Consider the following 15,991-nt stretch of genomic DNA (forward strand, 5'->3'; position numbering starts at 1 on the left):
ATGGTGGCCTCGATGCAGAGCGTGGTAACCCACACTGTCCTTATGAAAGGCCCTGCTTGCATGTTGTGGCCTCCTGCTGTGGCCCCCTGCTGGGCCCTCTGGAGTGCATGGAGGCTGCAGCCCCAGGGGAAATGGCCCTGTGCAGCGAGGCCCCAGCCAGCAGTGCTGCAGGCTGTCCCCAGCATGGGGAGGGCGGCCCATTGTAGCCTCTGGGAGCTATCTTGTGTCGCTGTGACCTGTGGAGATCAACTGATGTAGTTGTCCCCCCTCGGGGGACACAGTCAAAAACCCCAATGGATGCTTGAACCCCTGATAGTGCTGAACCCTGTTTATGCTGTTTTCCTCTCTGGGAACACACCTCTGATCAAGTTTACCTTGTAAGTTAGACACAGTGGGAACTAAGGACAATTGAGACCCAAATGGAAGAATTGTAACGGTATGCTGTGATAAACATCCTGTGAAGGGGTCTCTTTCTCTCAAAATCATACTGCACTGTGCTCACCTAGTCTCAGATCTTAGTGGAACGCAAGTAACTGAAACCAGGAAAAGCAAAGCTGAGGAGGGGGCAGCTGCTAGGAGGGAGAGGCATGCTCAGGACACGCTGGGGGTGGTTAGCAGTTAGGGGCCTGCAGAGTCCACACGCCAGTTGGTTGGCAGCATAGCAGAGCACCCGGCATGGGCACGTGCCTGTGACAGGAGTTAGAGTTGATGGAGAGAGGCGCTTAAAATTATTGAGGACAAGAAGGATTATTTAGTATTTAATGCTAACAGCTGGCTCTCCATTTGGATGTAAAAGGGTGAGCTAGATTTAATTTTTTACGTTTAGGCCCTGTTGGACCGAGCTAGATTTTGTATACACACATTTCAGGTAGAGATCTAAAAATATTTGGAGCATATAAAGAAAAATGGAATATATTTGTAATCTTGGAATAAGGAAGGCCTGTGTTTGCAAAATAAAAAAAAAGGAAAAGATTGGAATATCTGATTTCATAGAAATGAAAAACTTTTATAAAAATGAACATGAGCAATGTTAAAAAGAAAAATGACATTTAGGGAGATAATGTTTTTCATATATATAACCAGAGATTAGGCCAGGCGCAGTGGCTCATTCCTGTAATCCCAGCACTTTGGGAGGCCAAGGCAGGTGGATCACCTGAGGTCAGGAGTTCAAGACCGGCCTGACCAACATGGAGAAACCCCGTCTCTACTAAAAATACAGAAATGAGCCAGGCGTGGTGGAGGATGCCTGTAATCCCAGCTACTCGGGAGGTGGAGGCAGGAGAATCACTTGAACCTGGGAGGCGGAGGTTGTGGTAAGCCAAGGTCGTACCATTGCACTCCAGCCTGGGCAACACAACAAACTGTCTCAAGAAAAAAAAATTTAAAAATAACCAGCGATAATAGCACAACATTTAAAGAGTTCTGTAAATCATTAAGAAACTCAGAATCCACTCCATGGCAAACTGTATGAACAGATAAAGAGGAAGAAATGTAAATGACAAATACCCTAAACTGCCAATCTGGCCATTAATCAGGGAAATGCAGATTGAAACAAGGTGTCATTTCCGGCTAATTTGGTAGTAACAAGTGGAGGCGAATCTCTCTGGAGCTCCCCCTACTAGGGGGACAGGAGGTGGCGCACGCACACACGTACGGACCCGTGGACAGCAGTCCTACGGCCGGCCGTTCTTGGCTTTGGGCACAGGCGCAGGAGCGTCTGAGCTGACGCCTCAGGGCCTCGCTCTGACTCAGAGCCCAGTGTCTGCTCCCAGCATGCACTTGGGAAGGAGCAGGACATCTGCGTCCCATTTCTTTTTTTTTTTAAGAAGTAAGTTTTTTTTTTTTTTGATTGATTGATTTTTACTTTTTATTTTTTTATTTTTTTATGTTTATTTTGTTTGAGACGGAGTTTGGCTCTTGTTATCCAGGCTGGAGTGCAATGGCGCGATCTCAGCTCACTGCAACCTCCGCCTCCTGGGTTCAGGCAGTTCTCCTGCCTCAGCCTCCTGAGTAGCTGGGATTACAGGCACGCGCCACCAATGCCCAGCTAATTTTTTTTTTTTTTTTTGTATTTTTAGTAGAGACGGGGTTTCACCATGTTGACCAGGATGGTCTTGATCTCTTGACCTCGTGATCCACCTGCCTCGGCCTCCCAAAGTGCTGGGATTACAGGCTTGAGCCACCGCGCCCGGCCTGTATTTTTATTTTTCTATTTTATTGCAATTTAGGTTTTGGGGTACATGTGAAGAACATGCAGGATTATTTCATAGGTACACACGTGGCAGTGTGGTTCGCTGCCTTCCTCCTCGTCACCTGTACCTGGCATTTCTCCCCATGCATCCCGTTTCTAGTGCTGTGCACAGAAAACAGACCCAAGTGGTGATGTGTGGATGCTCCCTGTGTGCACTAAAGCATTCGCTGAAAATCGGGAGAGACCTCCTAGCGCTTTCATCCACCCCGCTGGAGAAGATGGGAGGGCAGGCGGATATGATGGCCTTCTCTGCTCCATGTTTTTCTCCTCATTGCTTGTGTTTTTAATTCATACGTCAGGATATTCTGATAATATGAAAATGTGGATTAAAATGAGAGGCTATTGGCAGGCTGTCAGTAACGTGCCCTGCTTGTTTGCAGGTATGGATCCTGGCGGGAGCCAGTCAACCCCTATTATGTCAACGCCGGCTATGCTCTGGCCCCGGCCACCAGTGCCAACGACAGCGAGCAGCAGAGCCTGTCCAGCGATGCGGACACCCTGTCCCTCACGGACAGCAGCGTGTAAGTACCACCCGGATACCCAGTCCCTGGAGACCAGCAGTGTTTAAGTCCCGTCCCGGACACCCTGTTTCTCGCAGATGGCAGCATGTAAGTCCCACTCTGTCACAGAGTGCGGCCAGCTCCGAGGGGGCTTAGTGCCAACCCGGTTCCACCTAGGCTTTGTCGTCAAGGGAGACATTTCCCGGCCCGCCAGAGCTCAGTGAGAGCGTGTCTCACGTGGAGGCAGGCTGCCCTGCAGAGGCTGTCCTCTGAGCAGTGTGAGTGAGGGCTCAGCTTTGTGTCCGTTGCTTCCCTCTGTGACCAGGGCTGTGGGGACCTCCCCGCAAGGGAAGACAAAGGGTGAACCTAAGATAGACTCCAGGCTGCCCAGGCTGCAGGTTTCTGTTTGGTTTCCAGAGTCTGGGGTTTCCGATTCAGGACAGGCACAGGCCAGCTGCCTCACCACTGGCTGTGGCGAGAGAGGTGGTCCCCAACGGAGGGTTTCTGCCGACTCCGGTGCAGTGCAAGGTCCTGTCTTGGCCCCATCACTCACTTGGCAAGGGGCTGGGAGCAGGAACGAGCGAAGGTGCTGTGGTTGTGCTGAGGCCAATGCCTCAGTGGCCCAGGGATGGCCTGGTCTCTGCATGTGTGAACCCTCGAGTTGACAGGCAGAAGCCTACTCTTGCATTGTCACATCTGCAGGGAAACCCCCTGTACAGGAACGGGCTTGTTTTATGACCTCGTCTCCTGTGCTTCACAGGTGGCTTTTTGGGATGTGAGTGCACTGCAGGCATTTGATGATGCCAACACACTCTTATCACAGTAGGGCATTAGCTGTCATCCTGTAGGGGTCATTTGGGGTCTTGGTTACCCACAAAGCTCAGACCTGCCCAGCTCTGGTCTATTCATTATGTGACACCTGCCCTCCAACCATCCTAGCCAGGGCTGCAGCAGAGCTGCAGACCCCAGGGTCTCCCCGCAGCAGTCTCGGCACTGGAGGAGGCCAGAGGCTGTGAACTTGTGAGCAGTTAGAGCCCACGGACTGCCACCCTCCGTCCCCAGTGTAGCTAGTGGCGTCCCAGATGTCTTTCCCGCTTAGCTGGCTTCTGCGTGTGGAAAGCCTGGAGAGCCGGATAGGGCTGGAGAGGGAGGAGGGTGGGACTTCTCACCTGCTGGTGGTTCTGCCCGTCTCTTTATGAATACGTGTTCAGTGATGGTCCCACTCTGTGCACCATTTTTATGGTTCTTTGCATTTTGAGACAGGGTCTCGCTGTCACCCAGGCTGGACTGCAGTGGTGCGATCTCGGCTCACTGCAGCTTCTGTCCTCTGGGCCCAAGCAGTCCTCCTGCCTCAGCCTTCAGAGTTGCTGGGGCTGCAAGCGTGCGCCACCACAGCTGGCTAATTATTATTGCTGTTTTCTTGTGTGTGGAGACGAGGTCTCACTATGTAGTCTCAAACTCCTAGGCTCCAACAGTGCACCCACTTCACCCTCCCAAGTGCTGGGATGACAGGCATGAGCCATTGCGCCCTGCTGGTTGGTTCTTTTCATTTGCTTATCTTTAAACATGTTTCCACCACCTGAATTTCAGATGAGCAGAACAAGTTGTCAGATTCTATTTCTGAACCAGATTCAACCAGCCCCACATTGCCATACGTCTTGGTCCCTTGGTTTTTCCCTGGGTAACTGTGGTGCTTCGGGGGCAGCTCTCTGCCCCTCCCCAGCAGAGCTGCTGTGTGTGGCTTCTCCTGGCTTCTTGCATCCTTGTTTAATTTTGGATTGTCAAAGTAAAATGTTGATGTGCTTTTAGCAGCACCTGACTTGAAGTTATTGGAGTTGAAGCAGTGCCTGCCGTGGCCCCGAAGCCTCGGGTCCGGTGGTTGGGTGCACTGCGACCCACAGAGTGTCTGAGCAGACCGTGTGTCCTAGCATCTGCTGTCCCTCTTCCCAAACTGCGTTACTACAGCGAAAAATCATCTGCCAACTTCTCAGAAAGCCTCCCGATTCTCTCCAAGAAAAGGGACATATGTTTCCTCAAGGGAGGACCTAAAATTAATATGTATCTTTTTCCTTGATACTCTTCATCTTGGTTTGTACTGAAGTGTTTAACAGTTTGGAATGTAAAATTGCTGCAGATACTTGGAAATATTGCAGTTAAAATGTGGACAAGTGCGTTGCGTTGTTTCGGTGGGCAGTGGAGCTCAGCTTTTGTGTGCTGGGGGGAAGCTCACAACCATTCCACATGGCGCCCCAGAGATGTGGGGACAGCACCTCATCCACAGAGGCCCGTGGAAGTTACCAAATCCAAGTATCACGTCTAAGAAACCAGCACGTCGTTGGCTTCAGGACACTTGAACAAACCCGAGGCAGGCGTTAGGTGGGTTTCACACTCACTGATTTCTGATGCCGAGTGCGCTGAGCCAGACCTGGACGTGGCTCACCACTGCCCACAGCACCCAGTGGTCTGTGACAGCTGAGGATGCCTCAGGAGCGGCCGTGTCCGCCATGTAGCCCTGGGTCAGGCGCTCCCTCACGTCCTGGCAGCTGTGGTGCAGCGCTGATACCTGGAGCTGCTGTGCTTCCGGGGCAGCTCCTCTAATAGCGGGGAGAGGGAGAGGGCGTTAATGAAGTACCTGGGTTATCTTAACCCTGGGGTAATTGTTCAGAGAGGAGGTATAATTTGACGTAGGTGTTTTTTTTTGATCTTTTAAAGGGTTCATAAAAAAAACCTGCTGGGAAAGAACTACCTTGAGCCTCCCTCGGAGACCACACTGCCCTGCCAGCTCACCTGGAGAGAAGCAGAGTGTGTAGCCCTGGCATCTCCTGACTTTCTGTGGGCACTGGTTGTCCTGGCTGCCCACTCTCCAACCGTGAAATGTTTTTGGTCCGTTTAGCAGTGCCCTTCAAGGCAGGCACACCGCACCCTGGTCTAGGCCACAAGCAGGGGCCAGCAAACGTTTTCCGTGCAGGGCTGGCAGTGAATATGTGAGGCTCTGCAGCTACATGCAGTCCCTGTCACAAGTTCTCTCCCCACTCTTTAAACATGGAAAAAGCCACTCGTAGCTGTCAGGCCTTAAAGAACAGGCAGGCGCGAGGAGGCTTTGTGGAGATGCTCAGTAGACCCCAGCTGGGAGGGCAGCGTGATGGGCACTGGGGCTCTGCCATCACACGTGAACTTCGTGTGTGACGCTGGCACACGTGTTCCTTGCACACATGGGTGCCTGCATCACCCGTGTGTGCACATGTGGCTGTGCACATGTAGTCAGTGGTGGGAGTCATCACTGTCGTCTGCTGGCTGGCGGCCAGGGACAGGAGCCGTACCGGCATGGTGCTGGCCCTCCTGCTCCTCTCTGAGTTAACGGCTGCTTCTTTCTCCTGGACAGGGATGGGATCCCCCCATACAGGATCCGTAAGCAGCACCGCAGGGAGATGCAGGAGAGCGTGCAGGTCAACGGGCGCGTGCCCCTACCTCACATTCCCGTAAGTACTGGCTCTGCGGCCCTCAGCCCGTCGGCCTCCCTGTTCAGCGCGGGCTGTGGTGAACTGGTGCCCGGGGAAAGGCACTTGCCTGTGCTTACCTGTAGACATCAGCATGCGATCCCAGCAACATCTACAAGTAGCCAGTCCCTGATGGTGTCAGGGGACAGAGTTGCAGGCAGCATTTAGGGCCCAGAGGGAGCTGTCTATTCAGAAGAGCCCCCATGCCCCAAGGCACTCCCTCCCTGGGGGCAGGAAGTGTCTTGCCTTGTGATGTTGGATGCCTCCCCTCAAAGGGGGCAGCTGTGAGCCTCCCTCATGACCCCAGAGCCCAGGTCTGGCCCCTGCATGGCCCCTGGAGAAAACTTGGCGTCTTTGTGGCTGAACAGTGGTCATCTCCAGGTCAACGTGTGAACTTGAAAGCTGGCTCGGCTTTCGCTGTTGGATAGAGGCATGGTGCCTTTGCCTTGACTGGGTGGCGGGTCACGGAGCCGAGCGCAGGCCTGACTACAGCACAGCCTGCCTGTCTCCGACTGCAGAGCACTTCTGTGTTGATGAACGGATTAATGATCTTTCCTTATTTTGATGGGTTGACTTTGAAAACAGGAAGGACTTGTATGGTCAGATGAGAAAAGCAGTTTTTTGTTGTTTTTTTTTGATACACAGTTTGCTCTTGTTACCCATGCTGGACTGCAGTGGTACAATCTTGCCTCACTGCACACTCTGCCTCCCAATTTCAAGCAATTCTCCTGCCTCAGCCTCCCGAGTAGCTGAGATTACAGGCATACGTCAACATGCCCAGCTAATTTTTGTATTTATTTAGTAGAGATGGGGTTTCACCATGTTGGCTAGGCTGGTCTTGAACTCCTGATCTCAGGGGATCTGCCTGCCTTGGCCTCCCAAAGTGCGGGGATTGCAGGCACGAACCACTGCGCCTGGCTGAGAAGTGTTTTTAACCCGCTGTTAGCTGCAGTGTGTGAGGTGAACCACGTGACCGTCAGAGTGTCTGTGCAGGGAAGTAGGCATTTTGGGAGCATTGACACGCTCTTGGTCAGGATTTCTTAGCCCTTTAGCTTTTCTGCAGACATGAGTTTCCAAGTCAGTAAAGTGGTGGTTTATGGTTGAAAAGAAAGGATGTAGATGTGTTCTTTCTTCTGAGTAGAAGATGACGAAGGGTTGTCACTTCCCAGCCAGTCCTTGACGCAGGTTTGGCTAAAACTAGGTGCCGATGATGTGTCCTTACCAAAAAGTGGATGACGTTGTAGCCGTGTGTGTGCGTGAGCGTGCGTGTGCTGCAGAAGGTCTGGGGCCCTGCCTGCCATCTGCGTCCCAAGGCTGTCATGAGGTCACAGCCCAAGTTGATGACGGTCAGTGCTCCCTGATTTTCAAGTCACAGGTCCTGAACGTCAAAGAGAACCTGCAGAGATGCCCAGATGAATGAGGCCCGAGAGACAGGACAGCTGAGTGACCACGGACCCTGGCCAACTCTGTGTGCCGCGAGGACAGGGCCTGAGTGGGCTGAGACCTTCGGGAGGTTTCTGTCCACAGGGGTGCCCTGATCTTGGGGTGCTGGTCCGAGTCTTCATATGTAGAAAGTGCATGCCACGGACTCTTTATTAAGGGGGCATCAGGCAGACGCCTTCCCCTCAGAAGGATCAGGAAGGACAAAAGCTGAGGAGTATGTCGGTGCCTGGACTGTGACCTGGAAAGACCTCTCAGGATGCAACACAGAGAAGAGAGGAGGCTGAAGGCGAGTTCATGGTGTCATCTTGAGAACGTTCTGGAACCAAGGGAAGCACAGAGTCCTCGGGTCACAGTCGAGGGTCACAGGGACCCTGGAGGGTCACAGTCGAGTCACCATGAAGATGAAGCCAACAGGCCCCAGGCACAGGCGGGAGCAGGCGGCCCAGCGCATGCCATGCCCCGAGAGGTCCCTTGTGTGATGGGGCAGGAGCTGTGGCCTGCGCTTCTTTGTGAACAGCCTGCAGCAGATGACCTCATCTGAGACTCCATGGAACCCGGATGAAGTCCATGTGGCCCGTCAGGCAGGGCTGTGGCTGGAACCTTTGGTAGCCAGTCCCTCAGCCAGAGGCCCAAGTGAGAAACCCACATCACAGGCACAGCTGCTTAGGGCCCGCTCGCTTCTGCTACCGGGAAATCGGACCCGAGGATGGTGGTGAGCAGAGGCAGGGAGACCCAGGAAGCCAGATGGGCTAGCAAGACGCCGTGAGCGCACCACACGCTTCTGCTCCACCGAGAGCCTTGGTTTTTCGGAAGCTCTGCCATTTCTCGGGTGGGTCCATGGCCCTGCAGCAGGCGTCCCCAACCCCTAGGCCACGTAGCAGGAGGTGAGCAGCTTAGATTCTCATAGGAGCAGAACCCATTGTGGCTGTGCCCGTGGAGGTCCAGGCTGCATGCCTCACGTGAGACTCTTAAGAGGTGGGGCGGGTTCTTCCCGAAACCCCCCGTTCCCCTGCTGTCGGGGGAAAATGTGTCTTCCACGACGCTGGTCCCTATTGCCGTAAGGTTGGAGACCATGATACACAGCACCTGGTCCTGGAATCCCTACCATGGGGAGAGAGGTCTCTTGATTTTTGGCCTTTGTGGTTACTTTGAAGTTTCACATTTTCATTTACGTGGCTTTTTCCTTTACGATACTTTTTTCTGTTCCTCCAAAGCTGGAAAGGTTTCCCTTCTCTGTAAATCTGATGACAGACAGTTTTGCTGTTCTCAGAACTGTGGTGGTACAGCCTGTAGGGCCCCCTGGCGTCTTTCTCTGGAACTCGTGCAGCGCCCTGAACGCTCCCTGTAACCCTTCAGCCGTGCTGCTGTCTGGGTCTGATGACGGCTTCTCACCCTGCTCTTGGTCTCTGTGGTGCTGACTGGTCAGACCGTGAGCGCTCCTGTCCGGGCCTCTGGTTGTCTGCAGACAGCAGTGCTGGGCGGGGTCCCTGCGGTGCTGGCAGCTCCCAGTCCTGTGTCTGCCACTCCCGTGTCTGTGCCTTGCCCAGCACTGGGCATGGAAAAGCCAGCATGGCCCCCCACCCACCCAGCCTCCAGGTCCCGGGTGCAGCAGGAGAGGGCGGCTTGTTAGGTCCTTGGCAGATATCTGTGTGGATGCCCTGCTGTCCACACACCCAAACACACTGGCCCACTTCCCTGCTGGTGCCAGCCCCAGCCTTCATCAGCATTTTCCAGAAGCACTCCATGCTCCTCCTTGGCTCCAGGACAGACCCCTTCTGGTACTGGGCACAGCCCAGACTCCAGCAGTGACTTCTCCCAGCTCTGAGGCATCACCCAGCACCCTGGGCATGCATTTGGCCCCTTCATACTTGACGTTCCTTGAAGCAAAGCCTGTGGGTCTGAGCCGCATCCACCCCGGAGTGTCTGAGCCTGGAGTAGGCCTTTGTGTGGTTTCTGTGGCCAGTCTCGCCCCGTCCTTCAGAGATTTTGGTGCTGTTTCTACTCTTCGTTTTGTAAATGAGAAACTGGGGTGCACAGGGCCAGGACCTCACCAGAGCCCACAGCGGGAGGGCAGGAAGGCCACACGCATGGAGAGTGCCACGTCCCGTCTGCCACCCTGCTCACTTGTCACGGGGGAGCTGTCCCTGGCTCCATCCCTTCCTAGCTGAGACACTGGCGGTCTGGATTTTAAAAACATGTTTGGCTATGAAGGATGTTACTGGAGCAGCTGGCAAAATTGGAGTAAGATCTGCCGCATGATGTTATTATATCAGGGTCAGTGTTCTTAACCATCCGTGTTTGTACTGTGGTGAGGTATGAGTGCGACCTTACTTTTGTTAAATACCCTCTAAAGGGTTCAGAAAAGTGAGGTGCTTGCATGTGTATGGGTGTGTGTACACATGTGCCTGCCGGTGAGGGGATGAAAAAGCACTTAGAGCAGAATGTGAGCCCGTGGGGAATCTGGGGGAAGGTGGACAGGAATTCCTTGTTCTGTTTCTGCAAGTGTTTTGAAGTTTGAAATTTAAAATGAAGTCTCCTCAAAAGTTACACGGAACCAGCCGTGGTGGCTCACGCCTGTAATCCCAGTGCTTTGGGAGGCCAAGGTGGGAGGAGCTCGAGGCCAGGTGGATCACCTGGCAGGACCCCCATCTCTATTTTTTAAGAAAGCTATGTGGTTTATTACTATAAGGTTTATTCTTAACTGTTTTGAGACAGGGTCCCACTCTCTCACCCGGGCTGCAGTGCAGGGGCGCGGTCTCTGCTCACTACAGTGCTGCTCTCCCGGGGCCTAAGCCATCCTCCTACCTCCGCCTCCCAAGTAGTCAGCACCACAGATGCCACCGTACCTGGCTGATGAGAAACAATGTTTTTAGCCTGGCATGGTGGTTCACCCCAGTAATCCCAGCACTTTTGGGAGGCCAAGGTGGGCGTATCACAAAGTCAGGAAATTGAGACCATCCTGGCCAACATGGTGAAACCCCGTCTCTACTAAAAAATGCAAAATTTAGCTGGGCGTGATGGCACACGCCTGTAATCCCAGCTGCTTGGGAGGCTGAGGCAGGAGCATTGCTTGAAGCCGGGAGGTGGAGGTTGCAGTGAGCTGAGCTCGTGCCACTGCACTCCAGCCTGGCGCCTGGTGACGGAGCAAGACTCTGTCTCAAAGAAAGAAAGAAAAAAAAAATTCTCTTTTTTGTTTTTTGTAGATGAGATCTCACTTTGTTGGCCAGGCTGGTGTCTAATTTCTGGGCTCAAATGATCTGCCCGCCTCTACTTCCCAAAGTGCTGTGACTGTAGGTGTGAGCCCCCACCTGGCCTTGATATTCTTTTTTTTTTTTGAAAGAGTTTTGCTCTTGTTACCCAGGCTGGAGTGCAATGGCGCGATCTCGGCTCACCGCAACCTCCGCCTCCTGGGTTCAGGCAATTCTCCCACCTCAGCCTCCCGAGTAGCTGGGATTACAGGCACGCGCCACCATGCCCAGCTAATTTTTTGTATTTTTAGTAGAGACGGGGTTTCACCATGTTGACCGGGATGGTCTCGATCTCTTGACCTCGTGATCCACCCGCCTCGGCCTCCCTAAGTGCTGGGATTACAGGCTTGAGCCACCGCGCCCAGCGATATTCTTTACAAAGGAAAGCCCACCTTTCCCAGACCTCCCCTGTCCTCCAAGCCCTGTGTGTCCCCTCCCTGCTGTGGGGCCTCGGGGTCTTCTGCACCCGGAGCCAGGCTGACAACCTCTGTGGTCGTCTGGAGTGTTTCTCTGAAGGGGTGGGGAGCGCTGGCCTGTCCTGAAGCAACCCTGTCTCCTGGGCCCGTGGGGAATGGACAGACTGGCCAGACAGGAAAAGGGGCTTTGTGAGGAAGTTGATTCTCAGCTGACAGGATGAAAAAGTAAACCCTTACTTTAAAATACAGCAAATGCCAGGCACAGTGGCTCACGTCTGTAATCCTAGTACTTTGGGAGGCCGAGGCAGGCGGATCACCTGAGCTCGGGAATTCGAGTCCAGCCTGGCCAACATGACGAAACCCCATCCCTACTAAAAATACCCAAATTAGCTGGGCATGGTGGTAGGCACCTCGAGTCCCAGCTACTCAGGAGGCTGAGGCAGGAGAATCGCTTGAACCCAGGAGGCGGAGGTTGCAGTGAGCCAGGGTCATGCCACTGCACTCCAGCCTGGACAACAGAACCAGACTTTATCTCAAAATAAGTAAATAAATAAAATACAGCCTCAATACCGCACGCTCCTTCCCTTCACAAAGACGCTTTCTGCCCGTGATCTTTCGACCCCCGTACCTCACGGTCGTCTCCCTCACAGCGCACGTACCGGGTGCCAAAGGAGGTCCGCGTGGAGCCGCAGAAGTTTGCCGAGGAACTCATCCACCGCCTGGAGGCTGTGCAGCGCACGCGGGAGGCTGAGGAGAAGCTGGAGGAGCGGCTCAAGCGCGTGCGCATGGTGAGTGGGCCGCGCCAGCTTCGCGCCGTTTCTGGCAGCATGGGTGTCCTGATGTTCAGGACGGCTTTGGCCCTTATTTCTCGTGGGCATGTCCGGGGCTGGCCGAGGCCTGCTGACCCTTGAGGCCTCACCCCTTTCTCTGCAGCTGAGCCTTAGATCAGGGCGGGATGTCCCAGTGGCCCCATCCCCACCCTCAGAGGCCCAGAGACACACCTTGGGCACCCTCATTGAAGGGGCCGGGAGTGACACAGCTGCCTGCTGTACCTGGTCACGAACTTCATGGGTGGCAGGGCCACGGCCTGAGGCCGCAGCAGGTGATCAGCTCAGCTTCTCCACCCCACGAGGGCGCTGAGTGGAATGAGCACGAGCTGAGCAGGAAGGGCTAGTGGCATGCAGGGCTCCTTTCTGTGTACACTCAGGGCTGCGAGGCCTCGGGCGTTCCACTGCCTCCTGGGCACGCTCGGTTCCCTGAGTCCGTGGTGTGCAGCCCTCCAGGCACTTGCGTTGTGGGACTCTTTCCTTAGTTCAGCTAAAGACAGGGGTCCTTTTCACACAGCTACAAAAAATTAGGCTCGCAGACAATTTGAAAGGTGAAAGGACAGGGTTTATTAGGTGAAAAGGTCAAAAGGGAAGCAGGGCTGGGTGTGGTGGCTCATGCCTCTAATCCCAGCACTTTGGGAACCTGAGGCAGGTGAATCACCTGAGGTCGGGAGTTCGAGAACAGCCTGGCTAACATGGCGAAACCCCATCGCTACTAAAAATACAAAAATTAGCTGGGCATGGTGGCGCGTGCCTGTGATCCCAGGTATTCAGGAGGCTGAGGCTGGAGAATCGCTTGAACCCAAGAGGTGGATGCTGCAGTGTGCCAAGATCTTGGGTGACAAGAGTGAAACTCCATCTCAAAAAAAAAAAACAAAAACTCCACAAAGCCAGAGTTTAGTGCGATTCCCTCCTCACAGATTGAATGCCAGGTTCCACCCAGGAAGAGGGGCCGGGCTCCTCCCTGCTGCAGACTGTGCAGACTTCTGTGGCTCCATCCCAGTGCACATGCCTCCCGGTGCGCAGGCCGGCTGGAGTTCCTCTGGAGACCCCTTACACCTGGCTGTGTCACTTGCAGAGCTGCCTTTGCTGGCTGTGCAGGTGGTGCACACCTGTGATCCCAACACTGTGGGAGGCCGAGGTGAGCAGATCACGTGAGCCCAGGAGTTTGAGACTAGCCTGGGCAACATGGCAAAATCCTGTCTCTAGAAAAAATTTCAAAATTAGCCAGGCGTGATGGTACACACCTGTGGCCCCAGGTACTCAGGAAGCTGAGGTAGGAGGATCCCTTGAGCCCAGGAGGTCGAGGCTGCAGTGAGCCGAGGTTGTGCCACTGCACTCCAGCCTGGGTGACAGAGCAACCTGCCTCAAAAAAAAAAAAAGGTCTGGCCAGGCGCGGTGGCTCAAGCCTGTAATCCCAGCACTTTGGGAGGCCGAGGCGGGTGGATCACGAGGTCAAGAGATCGAGACCATCCTGGTCAACATGGTGAAACCCTGTCTCTACTAAAAATACAAAAAATTAGCTGGGCATGGTGGCGCGTGCCTGTGATCTCAGCTACTCAGGAGGCTGAGGCAGGAGAATTGCCTGAACCCGGGAGGCGGAGGTTGCGGTGAGCCGAGATCGCGCCACTGCACTCCAGCCTGAGTGACAAGAGCGAAACTCCACCTCAAAAAAAAAAGGTCTTTGCTTTTCTCTTTGCTGGATTAACCTCTGGGGGGGGTCAGTGGCGCCCCTGAGTGGGAGCGTCCTCCATCCTCTTTTCAATGTTTGTGAATGTATTTACAAAATGTATGCATTTGTAAGCATTTCCATACCTAAGTTCAAAACGCAGTTTTTTTCAAGGAATTCTTTCTCCACCTGACCCCTGATGTGAAATGCAGACCCTCAGCTCTCCTCAGACCACAGAAGAACCCTTGGTGCCCCCGCTGTTGCACTTACAACCTGGGTGAGCTGTGCCCTGAAGCCTGGAGATGCCACCATGAGGGTGGACGCAGGTGGGGTTGGCAGTGCCCAGCCTGGAAGCGACGCTCTGGGCGCGGCATTAAGCTCACAGGCAGACTTCGCAGCTCGCTGAGAAGCTGGGTTCATGGTGCGGGCCAGGTGTGGTCGTGCAGATGGTCAAGCTCTCCAGGAAGGGGTTTGTGTGAAAATGTTTCACGCACATACACATCCATGTTTTTATCCTCAGTAAATTGTTTTGCCACCATGTGGAGTTGCATCCTCTCGTCTTCCCTGGCTCTGGGTCTAAGGGTGACCCTGACCTGGGCAGGGCACAGGTGTGGGCGGTGCCAGCTCAGTTGCTGTGCAGGTGCCGAGTTCACCCTCTCCTCAGACCACAGGAGAACCCTTGGTGCCCCCACTGTTGCACTCACAACCCGGGTGAGCTGTGCCCTGAAGCCTGGAGACGCCACCATGAGGGAGTCCTTTTCCCCAAGGAAAGGACTTGGGGAATTTGTCCTCCAAGATCAGGGACCTGGCCAGTGCTGCAGAGCTGGCAGGAATGGCATCAGTGCCCTGTGGTTCTGGTGGCGGCGAGAGTGAGGCCTCGCCTTGCAGAGCCAGTGGCTCCCTTGCTTCCCAGGGAGGCAGCTGTGTTCATCTGAGCCCGCCTGGTAGTGTCAATGGGTTGTTGAAGGAAGTGGTGGAGCACAGTTTTGGCCTCTAACAGCTCATCTGAAAACCAAACATTGGGAACCGCGTTGCCGTGAAATACGGACACATCAGCAGGCCACACCCAGGCCCAAGGGCGGTGACGTCAGCACTGTCATTTGTGTGGTGGGCGAAGGTTGGCAGCCCTTAAGCGTCCTCACAGAAGAAGCGTAGGAAAGGAAGCCTCTGCTGCTTTGCTGTCGTGCTGGCTGTTGTAATTTTCTGCTGACCTTTGCGCCTCTATCTAGTCACAGTATGTGCTTCTGGTGGGGCAGGTTCACATTTTGAGTGAAACATTTTTTTTAAATAATTTTTTTTGTAGAGACAGAATCTTGCTATATTGCGTATCCTGGTCTTGAACTCCTGGCCTCAAGCAATCCTCCTACCTCAGCCTCCCAAAGTGTTGGGATTTCAGGTGTGAGTCACCGCACCCAGTCTTAAGCGAGACGTGTTAAAGGCAGGTGTAGCCACAGGTGCTGAGTGTGTGGCTCTCACCTCTGACTCTCAAGGCTCCTCCACCCCATGGAGTCCTGGCTCTGTCCCACAACAGGGAGCATGGCGGTGCCCACAGGTGTGTGGACGCAGTACCGCCCGGGCCCGGGAGGGAGGGGGCACCTGCTGCCAAGAGATGAGCAGTGTCCTTTGACCTAACAGAAAATACTAGACTTGGCCAGATGTGGTGTCTCACGCCTGTAATCCAGCACTTTAAGAGGCTGAGGCGGGTGGATGACCTGAGGTCAAGAGTCCAAGACCAGCCTGACTAACGTGGCAAAAACCCGTCTCTACTAAAAATACAAAAATGACGCTGGGTGAGGTGGCTCACACCTGTAATCCCAGCAGTTTGGGAGGCTGAGGCAGGTGGATCACGAGGTCAGAAGATCGAGACCATCCTTGCCAACATGGTGAAACTGCATCTCTACTAAAAGTACAAGAAAATTAGCTGGGTGTGGTGGGCACATGCCTGTAGTCCCAGCTACTTAGGAGGCTGAGGCAGGAGAATTGCTTGAACCCAGGAGGTGGAGACTGCAGTGAGCCGAGATCGCGCTACTGTACTCCAGCCTGGGTGACAGTGCGAGACTCCATCTTAAAAAAAAAAAAAAAAAAAAATGGGCCGGGCGCGGTGGCTCAAGCCTGTAATCCCAGCACTTTGGGAGGCCGA

At 54.0% G+C, this 15,991-nt stretch overlaps 1 protein-coding gene across 4 annotated transcripts in view; it reads left to right on the forward strand.

Moving 5' to 3' along the window:
• Positions 1-15,991, forward strand: part of AXIN1 (axin 1) — a 69,609-nt gene that overhangs the window by 40,757 nt on the left and 12,861 nt on the right. For all 4 annotated transcript variants that reach the window (XM_039478016.2, XM_039478017.2, XM_074381832.1 and 1 more), the window contains exons 3-5: positions 2,632-2,772; positions 6,134-6,230; positions 12,006-12,143. In XM_039478016.2, the coding sequence (XP_039333950.1) occupies positions 2,632-2,772; positions 6,134-6,230; positions 12,006-12,143 (376 nt within the window). The remainder of the gene's footprint in view (positions 1-2,631; positions 2,773-6,133; positions 6,231-12,005; positions 12,144-15,991) is intronic.

The sequence above is a fragment of the Saimiri boliviensis genome, chromosome 12 (genome assembly GCF_048565385.1).
Source record: "Saimiri boliviensis isolate mSaiBol1 chromosome 12, mSaiBol1.pri, whole genome shotgun sequence".
Taxonomy (NCBI): domain Eukaryota; kingdom Metazoa; phylum Chordata; class Mammalia; order Primates; family Cebidae; genus Saimiri; species Saimiri boliviensis.